Source organism: Elgaria multicarinata, chromosome 17 (genome assembly GCF_023053635.1).
Source record: "Elgaria multicarinata webbii isolate HBS135686 ecotype San Diego chromosome 17, rElgMul1.1.pri, whole genome shotgun sequence".
In the NCBI taxonomy this organism is placed as follows: domain Eukaryota; kingdom Metazoa; phylum Chordata; class Lepidosauria; order Squamata; family Anguidae; genus Elgaria; species Elgaria multicarinata.
The window spans coordinates 18,131,124-18,141,428 of NC_086187.1; the positions used below are offsets into that span (position 1 = coordinate 18,131,124).

Consider the following 10,305-nt stretch of genomic DNA (forward strand, 5'->3'; position numbering starts at 1 on the left):
GGGGCTGTGGAAAAATCGCCGAGATGGGTTTTTGTCGTTGATTTGGTATGCAAAAAAAGTGGGCAGTTCCTGGCTGATTGAGCGGAAAGGGGGAGAGAATGGGGTCTTGCAAAGCAAATAGTTGAAGCAAATGTAGAAAGTAAGTTCAGAAATCCCCCGATTAAAGGTGATCCTTATGTTAAATTGGTGTTATTCTTTTCTCCCCTTTTAGCCTGCTAGAATATCTGAAATGACCAGTTTCTCTCATGGTAAGCAATAAGCTTTGGCGGAGCAGGTAGTAAAAACTGATAACGCTGTCGTCTTGATCTTTAAAGCTCTTGAGTGTTTTTCTCTCCCGAGAAGTAGTGTCATGTGGACAGAGAGAGTAGGGCTGTGCACTTTAGCCCTCCCCTGCCATTGCATCCCTTGCCAATCTCACCCAACCTATTTTGGAGAAGGCCTGAAGGAAGCCACTTTGTCCACACCATGCATAACTTTGTACACTTCTATCATTCTACCCTTAATTGCCTTTTTTTTAAGCTAAAGAACCCCATATGTGATATTTCCTTATTAGGGGACTTATTCCAGCCCCTTGATAATTTTGGTTGCCCTCTTCTGCACCTTTCCCAGTATCCTTTCTTGAGGTGCAACGATCAGACTTGTACACAGTATGCAAGTGGCCACACCATAGCTTTGTATAAAGGCATGACGACATTGGAAGTTTTGTTTTCAGTTCCTTTTCTAATGATGCCCAGTGTGAAATATATCTTTTTCTCAGCAACTGCACACTGGGTCAGCATGATCCACCACAACCCCAAGGTAACTTTTCTTAGTCAATCATTGCCAGATCAACTCCCAGCAGTGTATATGTGGAGTTAGGATTTTTTTGCCCCACTTTACACCTTGCTTACATTGAACCACACTGGCCATTTTAATACTTGTCCCCAGAGTTTAGAGAGATACATTCGGAGCTCTTCTCAATCCCTTCTTTTTAACCACCCCAAATCATTTGGTGTTGTCAACAAATGTGTCCAGCTTACCACACACCCCTAAAAAGGTCTACAGGTCCTTTATGGACAGGTCCCATAAGAGATATCCAGACAAATGCGCAGACAGCAGAAATGGGGCTAAGAGAAGTGCGTTGTCAGGGGAGGGGCTCTACATGCAGCCTGTTTCTACGCACTATGTTGTACGAGTAACAAGCGAACGGGGCCATGACTTGATTGGGAATGTGGGTGTTATTGATCAAATAGGACAATGCTGGCGCATTCCAATTTTTCTTTTGTTTGCAGCAGTTAAACAGGATAGCCAGCCAGCCAGGAATGCTGGGGCTTCCGAAGCTCTGATGTTAGCTTTGAGAGCCAGGCAAGAGGCTGAATGGGAAATAGAAGATGAAGAAAGCTCATGAAAGTTAAAAAAAAAAAGGGGGGTGCAACATGCACAAAGAAGCACTCCTGACTCTGAACTCGGCTATTTGCACTAATAAGGCCTGTGTAGGAACTGACAGGTGGAGATGGGGTTAAAAAGCAAAGATTTTGCATCCCCCGAATGGCACGTTTTCCATGGTTGCAAATTTGCTTTTATTATGATTTCTGAAAACGCAGTGCAACAGAAGACAGGATGAAGCTTTTCACCAAGCCAGAATCCCTTCCACCTCCGAAGACCAGGATATTAACCACCTTTTTCATGGAATTCTTGAAGTGGATTAATGTAATTTATTCCTGATAATTGCCAAGTATATTTCTGTAAACAGTGATAATCTTCTATCTGAATTACTTTATTTTTGCTGTTCTGATCAGAATATTTTTTTACAGAAATTAAACCGGGATTTATAAAGAATGATAAAGCAAGCTCTGGTCTTTTCCAACCATGGTGAAATGTAAATTTGATTGTGTGTTTCTTAATCGCCCTTCGACATTTTGATGGGGGAACAATGACTAGTGTTACATCACTTGCAAAACGAAGTTGTAATGTTCCTTATTTTGAGCAAAAGTTCGAAACAAAGGAACTAACATTTATTTATATGCCCCTGCACCCCAGAATAAGCATTAGGTTACCACATAACATGTCTCGATGACTCGGGGACTATGCCCTTTGAGATAAATAATTTTGTCTAATCAAATCGGTATTTTTGCGTAGCACTCATTAACACAGAATTTCCTCATCTGACAATTACAATTAAGGAACTAGGGTTATGCACCCCACCTCCAAGAGCATGTCCCCTACAACATCGCCCAATGCTTTCTTCAAACGGAAGACACTGTCAACTGTGTGTACGCGTAGCAATTAGAGATCAACTACATAGAAAGACTAAAGAATTGGTGAGAACTCTACAGTAAGCTTTGGGTCAGCCCAGATCATACATGCAGGAGAGTGTCCTCTTCAAGATGGCATGGCATCACATCCAGCCCCAAACCTCCTTTGGGTGCCAGGCATAGCCATACCATGCCAAGAATTTGTGCTAGGTTTGTGCCACAAACCACAAGAATGTTTGTCACTACCCCACACGAAACGGCACAAAACTTTGGCAGAGGTTTTGCAGAGATGGTAGACTTCTGGTTTCATAACTAACATTCCTTAGAATTACAAACAGAATAGGATATTTTGCTTTCCCTTGCAATCTCGGCCTGCTCTAGCATGGAGACATACACAAGCTTTTATTGGGTGATTGGTGCAAGTCACAATGGCCAGACATTGTGATCTCCAAACAGAGCTCTCTCCTGCCCCCTGAAGTAGCTCATTTCTTTGAATAAAATGTATGGGAGGAGAGATTTCCACACGCTGCAGTCTGTCAAGATGGAGAAGTACCAGTAATGCAAAAAGTACTAATAGAGGAAAAATCAGAAGAGATGGAACACGAAAAAGAATCCAGCAACTGTGTAGCAAGTGTGCAAGAAGGAAGGCACATGTAACAGAAACCAAATTTGACAGGTGTAGTTGAGGTGTGTCAGTCAAACAGTATCCCCTGAACAACGTGGGGATGCTTGGTGAAATGGAGAAGTGTGTAAAGAGACAAGCCCAACATGCAGAGGAGTTGACAGCATCCAATGCCCCAGAGTCAACTGTAGAAGATGCCTGAATTAAATGCCTGAAAAATGAATTTGAAAAAAATATATGAAAGGAGGAGAGCTATTTGACTCTATAGAAGTGGATATCTGACTGTTACTTTTTAGTTATTTCCAGTAACAAATATGCCAATGATGGCCTGGTGGCACAAAACCTTTCTAACAGTTTGGAGGATATATATGACCTTCAAAATGATCCCCTGGTTTAACGGTTACACACTTGTGGTTGATGGTACAAAACTTAGGGTTTGCGGCACAAACCTCTGACGGAGGCCTAGATACTGGTGTGAGCCAATAAATGCTCACTCTTCATGTTACCCCTACATTTTAGCTCTGGCTATGTTGCCCTAGGTTGTTTCCATGCCTGAGCTTTTCACCAAACGCCTCTTAATTGTTGCCCATGCCCCTCAGGGAAGTTTCTACTCCACATAGCCTTGCCTGTGCCCATAAGGTATCAAATGCACATTATTTTCAAGCATGGTACCTGGATTCCAGAGTGAAAAGTGAAGAGAAAGGACATGAACTTTGGCTTTAGTTGCAGGTCTTCCTCTCTCAAGGACAATCTAAGCTATGTCTCCCTTGTACTGTTCCTTTCCTAAATACAGACTAATTATTGCATTTCAAGTAACACCAGTGATTTGTGAAGGCCTAATATCAATACTTTTTTCCAACATCAAGCAGCTTTTATGAACTGTGTTAACTCTTCTGGACCTCCAACACATGCATTGAACCAAGTCAACCTGATATCATTTTTCTTTCTTAGGCTGCGCAGGCAGATCTTACCCAAAATCTCGGTTCTTCTTTCTAAGATTACAAGCGATTGTAACGTTAAGTCTGAATCCAGCATGACAAAGAGAGATCTTTTGATACAATTTGCACTGTAATAATTCTGTCCAAAGAGAATCAATGCACTCTTGATAATATGAATCCTCGAAGTTCCGCTGCTGATGAACTTCAATCTGTCATATGAGGCAAATCCAGAAGCATCCAGAAACGGCTAAAACTAATAGTGAGGTTCACAATCCTCTAGTAAGCTGTCAGTAATATAGCTGGTCTGGAGAACGTTTTCATAGTGTATTTTTTCAGCAAATGTGTTGACTGTCCAAGCAACAACTTGAACTCCTTTGGAAGACCACTGATTCACGTAGTCCCTAAAAGGAATAAGATAAAAAAATTATCTGAGGGGAGGATAAGTGACAATAAAAAACAAAGCTTATTTTTAAATTTTACCTAAAGTAATTGTATGCACACCACTTAAATATTGTATTATATTAAGTGGTGTCTAACTTTTAACAAGTAATTGTACCTCCTTTTTTTTAGTGTTTACACACAGATAACTTCTCCCCACTGTTTAACATAAGGATGTTGCAGTTGATTCAAAACATTAAGCTATCTCATAGGCATAACTTAAAGTTATTGGCCCCATTGGCTGGGGATGATGGGGGTTGTAGTCCAGCTCATCTGGAACGCTTCTGTTTGGGGAAGGTTGATTTGCACATATCTTTGAGGGGGAAAAAACCCATATAGTCTTGGTGGCTTAAACAAGAAAACCTCACTATGAATTCCATGCTTGTTGTACATCGTTTTGTTCTCCTTCCTAAGTCTCACTCCTACTGCCTACTTTTCCTTGAGAAATATATTAGTTGCAGACAGGTTAGAATTGAATGCCTTATGTGCCCAAGGTTTTCTACTCACTGCGAAACATAATTTTTCTGAATCAGAAAAACTGAAGCTCCACATAAGTGCCACAGAAAATTGTGCATGCTCCAGTCTACGATAACGTCAACTGCCATCATCCAGTAGTGTTTCCAAAAGGACTCAAAGCGAGGCTTCCCATCTCCAAGGTGACTAAAACTCCACGGTCTGTGAGTCAGAGCTGTTATAACGTTCCTATCAGCTTGCCTCATCTGAAAAAAACAAGTAGAGAAACTGGAATGAATCTATTCTGATGTTCAAAGACTGATAGTGTGAGGGAGGCTTTCATATTACCTAATCTTATTGTGTCTAGTAGTTTTGGGTTGTTAGAGAAGGCAAAGCTGGGATTCAGCTCTCATACTAAGTTTTCTAAAGAGGCCCAGACATTTTTAACTTCTTTTGTGTGATGACTCTAAAAACATCCCCTTTAGAATTACATCCCACTGGTTTCAAGATTACTTGATTCCAACATAAGTAAAGCTCCAAAGAATGGAGAAATGTCTGGGCTTTTAAGAAAACTTGGTATGAGAGTTGAATCCCAGCCTTGCCTTCTCGGAAAACCCCAAACCTACTAGACAACCTGTGGAATGGGGTAGGCAATTTTATTCAGGCCGGGGGCTGATCCCTCTCACCACACCGACCTGACATGGATCTCCTATCTTATGTCTAGTTTGACCCTGAGGGTTTAGAAAACACCACATTTTTGTTCCCCTTCACATTTTTTAAGTTGATCGTAGGTAAAATAGTGTTTGAATTAGTAAAGCCAAAGTGTGTATTCGTGCCAAATATAAATGAATAAATGTTAAAAAGGCACTAAGAAAAATGCAAATAAATTTCTCCATCATACAGCCATTCTAAAGCATGCATATTGGCAGCCTTTTAACTGACTGGTGCTCAATACAATGTATACGGAAGTTATCCGAATTAACATTCTCAATTTCACAATGATGGTGACTAAAAATATTGATGTAATAATCCAAATGGGAACTTTACCTTATAGATAACATCTGGCATAAAAGAGCAAACGATGCTAGTGTTGTACAGCCGAGGATATTCCAGGTAAAGGAGTTTTAGGGCTTCAACTGCCTGCCAGAAAACAACTTGTATGAAAGAGCCGCAAAGCAGTTAAATGTGAATTATGAAGAATTGTTATTATAGCTTGAGGAGTTGGACTAGAGATGGAACAAAGCAAGTATGTTGAAAAAGAATGCAAGAGGAAGACCTTGTTTTGGTATTCAGCACGTCTAGGCTAAGGGATGTTTGTTATTATAGAACACACATACTTGAAAGAAGATAAAATAAAATTAGTGGTGGGGTAAAATGTCCCAATGTAGTCTAGTGGGAAATAAGCTTTTGGCATGCTTTCTTGTTTAATCTGGAGGAGACAGATTCAGGAAAGGGTCAATAGCTCAGTATTTGAGCACTTTGCATGGAGAAGGTTCTAGGTTCAATCCCTGCCACTTGTACTTAAAATGATTTCCGGTAGCAGGGCTAGGAAAGACTCTTGCCTGGTGCTTTGGAGAGCTGTTGCCCATTGAGATATACTGATCAATGGTCTGAATCTCTATAAAGCAACTTCCTATGACCATATGGTATCCTGAGTGTCATGCAGAAAACCGGCTGCCATTTATTGTACAAATAGCTCCAGAAATACAGAAAACTGAGTATCTGCATCTTCCCTATCCAGTCCCTACAACTTAGAAAAAAAATGTATTTTCAAACTTTTTTCACTAGGCTCTCTCTCTCTCTCTCTCTCTCTCACGCACACACACACACACACACACACACACACACACACAGAGGAAAGGGGCTTAAGTTATTCATTCCTGTATCACTATGAAATAAATCAGTTATGATTGTCAAGGCTGAAAAAGAAGCACAAATGCTTGACTTGATTTTATAAAAACATTAACATTTTTATCAGGAGCAATCTCAGTTTTGCATTGGGTCAAGTGAAAGAGCGCTATTTAATATTTATTTGTTTTTATTTGATACATTTTAATACTGCCCAATAGCTGAGGCTCTCTGAGCAGTTCACAGTAAAAACCATAAAATACAACAGATCAAAATTACCATGTAAAACCAAAAAAACAACCCAGCAGCAGTTACAGCCCAGGGAAAGCCTGTGTGAAAAGATGTGTTGTCAGGAGGCATTTAAAGGATGTTACGTTTTACACCTCCTAAACTGCTATCCTACAAGAATGTAGGCTTCATCACATTGTAAGAAAAGAGTACCTGATTTGCATGGCCCTTAACATCAAAGTAAATGATGAGGTCATGATGCATACTTTCCCAAACAGCTTCTTTCAATGTTGGTATTCTTTCCCCACGATAATCCCTCCTGCAGGGGGGAAAAATTCAGTTGTGTGCATTCCAGCAAGAAAATATCCAACTCAAAAAAGGAAGAATGTTTCCTTATACGCTGTACCATGAAGCATCATGGTACACACCACAGAAAACAAATCAAGAGAGTCTTTAGCACCTTAAAGACCTCCCAAACACGACATAATAAATTACTCAGTCTTTAAGGTGCCATACGACTTGGCTACCCATCTGGAAGCTGCAATCCAGAAAATGTTAAGCACGCTTCTTTTTCATTGAAGTCAATGAGACAGGTGCACAGTGAGGTTTCTGGATTGCAACCTAACTGGAAAGAACTAAAAGTATAGAAGAAAGTGTGTATTTTTATCAAAGTATTTGAATGGCTTAATTTATATGCTCTATTGTTTTGCTGCTAGTTTTTCTTGGAATACATTTTTATAGTTACTGTGGAATTATCCTACTGAGAACAGATCTGGTTGTAAGGAGGAACTATTCATTACATTTGTATTCCACCCTTCCTCCAAGGAATGCATGTAATGTGTATCTTCCTCCACTTTATCTTCACAACAACATAGTCAATCTGTGGGAAAGTAACTTTCCCAAGATCAGGGCAGTAAATATCATGGCTGAGAAGGAATTTGAAGCCGGGTCTTCCCAGTCTATGACTATACCACACCAGCTCTACAGTCTTATGCATACTGATTTGGGAATAAGACCTATTGAGTTTGGTGGGATTTACTTCCACATAAATATGCATAGGATTGCGCTGCAAGAGAACTAAGACAAAAGTTTATTTAATTGTATAGAAATGCTGTATCTCTGGATGTGAGTGGAGATGTTCTATAGATTGCTCACTTACCATAATTTATGTTTAGCAGCTGGATTAAACTGTCTAATCTCAGCATATGTCAAGTCACGTAAACTTCCAGACCCATCAGTGGTCCTGTCTACTGTGTCGTCATGCATCAGGATAGGAATGCCATCAGCAGTGAATTCAAGGTCAATTTCCACACCTGTTGCTCCATTCTCAGCTGCCTTAATAAACATAGATAAACTTAATTAAACAGGACATTACATAATAATGCATGCTTTGCATTTTAATGTACATTTGGCTAACATCACATTGGAAACTACAAAACTGAGAAAACCCATAAGCGAAGGTCTGTGATCAGTTACTTCCACTAGACAATTATTAGTTCTTTTGGACTTTTAAGAGACTTTTGATACCATTGACCATGATATCCCTCTGACCAGGCTGGGGAGCATAGTGTGGGTTGCTGGGAAGGTTTACAAACTGCCCTGAAACACTAGAACAAGCCATGTTTTTCAAGGTGGTTTGCAAACTACCCCAGCCACCCACATTCACCAAATTCAGACATCACAACAACCAGCTAATTAGGCAGTTTGTGAACGGCATGCATGAGGAAAAGAAAATAAGCCAACGTGTCTTATTTCCTTCCTTGATCATGCAAATCCATTCATTCTGTACATTCTTCCTTTCTCTTGTATGCTACAGAATTTTCATTGAAACCAATGTAATGTGGAAGGAAACAAGTGTCAAGATAGCAAAAATAAACAATGAGACAATCTGAAGCCCACTCAAAGATAAGGAAAGGAAATTGTGGAAGAGTCAATAATCTTATTTGGATAACAGATAAGGAACAGACAAAAGAGTAAACAGCTTCTCTCATATTTTCCCTCCTCACCAAGTTTGCTATGGATTGTCTTGGGAAATTCAAGGTTACTATATTTACCGCTAATGATTCACAAATATTTGCATGTCATATCCCCTGTTAGTTTGTTACCTCTGTTTAGGTTTAACTGATCTACATAATCCCTGTGGTTCTTTGACACTTTAATCACTCCCATTTGTAAAGCAAGTGAGGGAACCCTTCCTTTGTCACACATTTAATTGCAATTGTTATTTATTACATTTCTATACCGCCCAATTAGTTTCAGAACAGGTTGTAATCCTCCAAGGTCTCTTCTAGTACAAGTCCCATTCAGTACCAACGTTTGCACTAGAAGACTAATTTTAGCTCCTTTATTCCTGAAATTCTTGCTCATCGTTAGGCTGCTTAAATCCCACTGAACTCAATGTCTACTCATTACTTAAAGTCAATGGGATTTCAATAGCCTCAATGGACACAAGTGTGCAAAATTATGCAGATATGATAGAGGTGTACAAAATTATGCACGGCGTGGAGAAATTGGATAGGGAGATATTTCTCTCTCTCTCTCATAATGCCAGAACTCAATGGGGACAACACGTGAAGCTGTTTGGTGGCATTGGTTGGTTGGACTTGATGGCCTTTTAGACTCCTTCCATCTCTACTGTTCTGATTCTCTGAGATTCAGGACAGATAAAAAGGACTTCTTCACAGGGTGCATAAAACTATGGAATTCACTTCCACAAGATGTAGCAACGGCCACCAATTTGGATGGCTTTAAACAGGGGTTGGGATAAATTCCTGGAGGAGGCGGCTATCAATGGCTACTAGCCCCGATGGCTATGTGCTACGTCCAGTATCAGAGGTAGTAGGTCTCTGTACACCAGTTGCTGGGGAACATGGGTGGGAGGGTGCTGTTGCACGCCTGTCCTGCTTGTGGCTTTCCTCTGGGCAGCTGGTTGGCCCCTGTGTGAACAGATGGAGCCTTGGCCTGATCCAGCAGGGCTCTTAGGTTTTGATGAGGCCGCCCAGTTTGTCCTTCTGCGACCCGGGGCTCCAAATATCATCACTGCGTAGCCCATGCCTACTTGTCTCCTCAGAAGTAAGGCGTCTTGACTTCAGCGGGGCTTCATACATCCCAGGTATTCCTTTTATCGTTTCAATTTAATCCCTAATGTCCTTTCATTTGTTTTCCCCCTCATAGACTTCCTCTCTCTCCGCCCCACGCTTCCCCACCCCACCCCCCGGCCCTGCCCGGCCCTGGGGGCCTTCTTTTCGGCGGGCGGACTGAGCTGACCTGTCGGATGGCGGCCAGCGTGTTCTCGGGCGCGTCGTGTCCGCCGCCGCGGTGGGCGATGCGCGCTGGGTTGCCCCGCGGCTGCACGACGGCCTGGGCCCGCTGAGGGGGCACGGGCTCGAGGCTGAAGAGGCGCAGCGCCAAGTAGAGGCCGCCCGTCAGCAGGCACGAGAGCGTGGCGCTCCGGCTCAGCGCCAGCGTCGCCAGCAGCAGCGTCGAGAAGGCGGCTACTAAGCCCTCGGAGTGACAGAACATGGCGGCGGCGGCGGCGGCCACA

General features: G+C 41.7%; 2 protein-coding genes across 4 annotated transcripts in view; one reads left to right on the plus strand and one right to left on the minus strand.

Annotated features, from left to right (window-relative positions):
* TMC5 (transmembrane channel like 5) overlaps positions 1 to 1,846 on the plus strand; it is a 36,502-nt gene extending 34,656 nt beyond the window's left edge. The window contains exons 22-23 of the mRNA XM_063143509.1: positions 212 to 248; positions 1,272 to 1,846. Of these exons, the coding sequence (XP_062999579.1) occupies positions 212 to 248; positions 1,272 to 1,387 (153 nt within the window). The 3' untranslated portion in view covers positions 1,388 to 1,846. The remainder of the gene's footprint in view (positions 1 to 211; positions 249 to 1,271) is intronic.
* Positions 1,809 to 10,295, minus strand: GDE1 (glycerophosphodiester phosphodiesterase 1). 3 transcript variants are annotated; one of them, XM_063143522.1, is made up of 6 exons: positions 10,029 to 10,295; positions 7,921 to 8,096; positions 6,975 to 7,080; positions 5,733 to 5,825; positions 4,740 to 4,951; positions 1,809 to 4,195 (listed from the first exon to the last, which is right to left on the minus strand). In XM_063143522.1, the coding sequence occupies exons 1-6, from the start codon at positions 10,281 to 10,283 to the stop codon at positions 4,048 to 4,050; spliced, it is 990 nt and encodes a 329-aa protein (XP_062999592.1). In that variant the 5' UTR covers positions 10,284 to 10,295; the 3' UTR covers positions 1,809 to 4,047. The 3 variants fall into 3 exon arrangements, with proteins under 3 accessions (XP_062999592.1, XP_062999594.1, XP_062999593.1); XM_063143524.1 differs by having other exon boundaries at positions 7,921 to 8,092; positions 10,029 to 10,111; XM_063143523.1 differs by lacking the exon at positions 5,733 to 5,825.
* Positions 10,296 to 10,305: the final 10 nt, after the last annotated feature.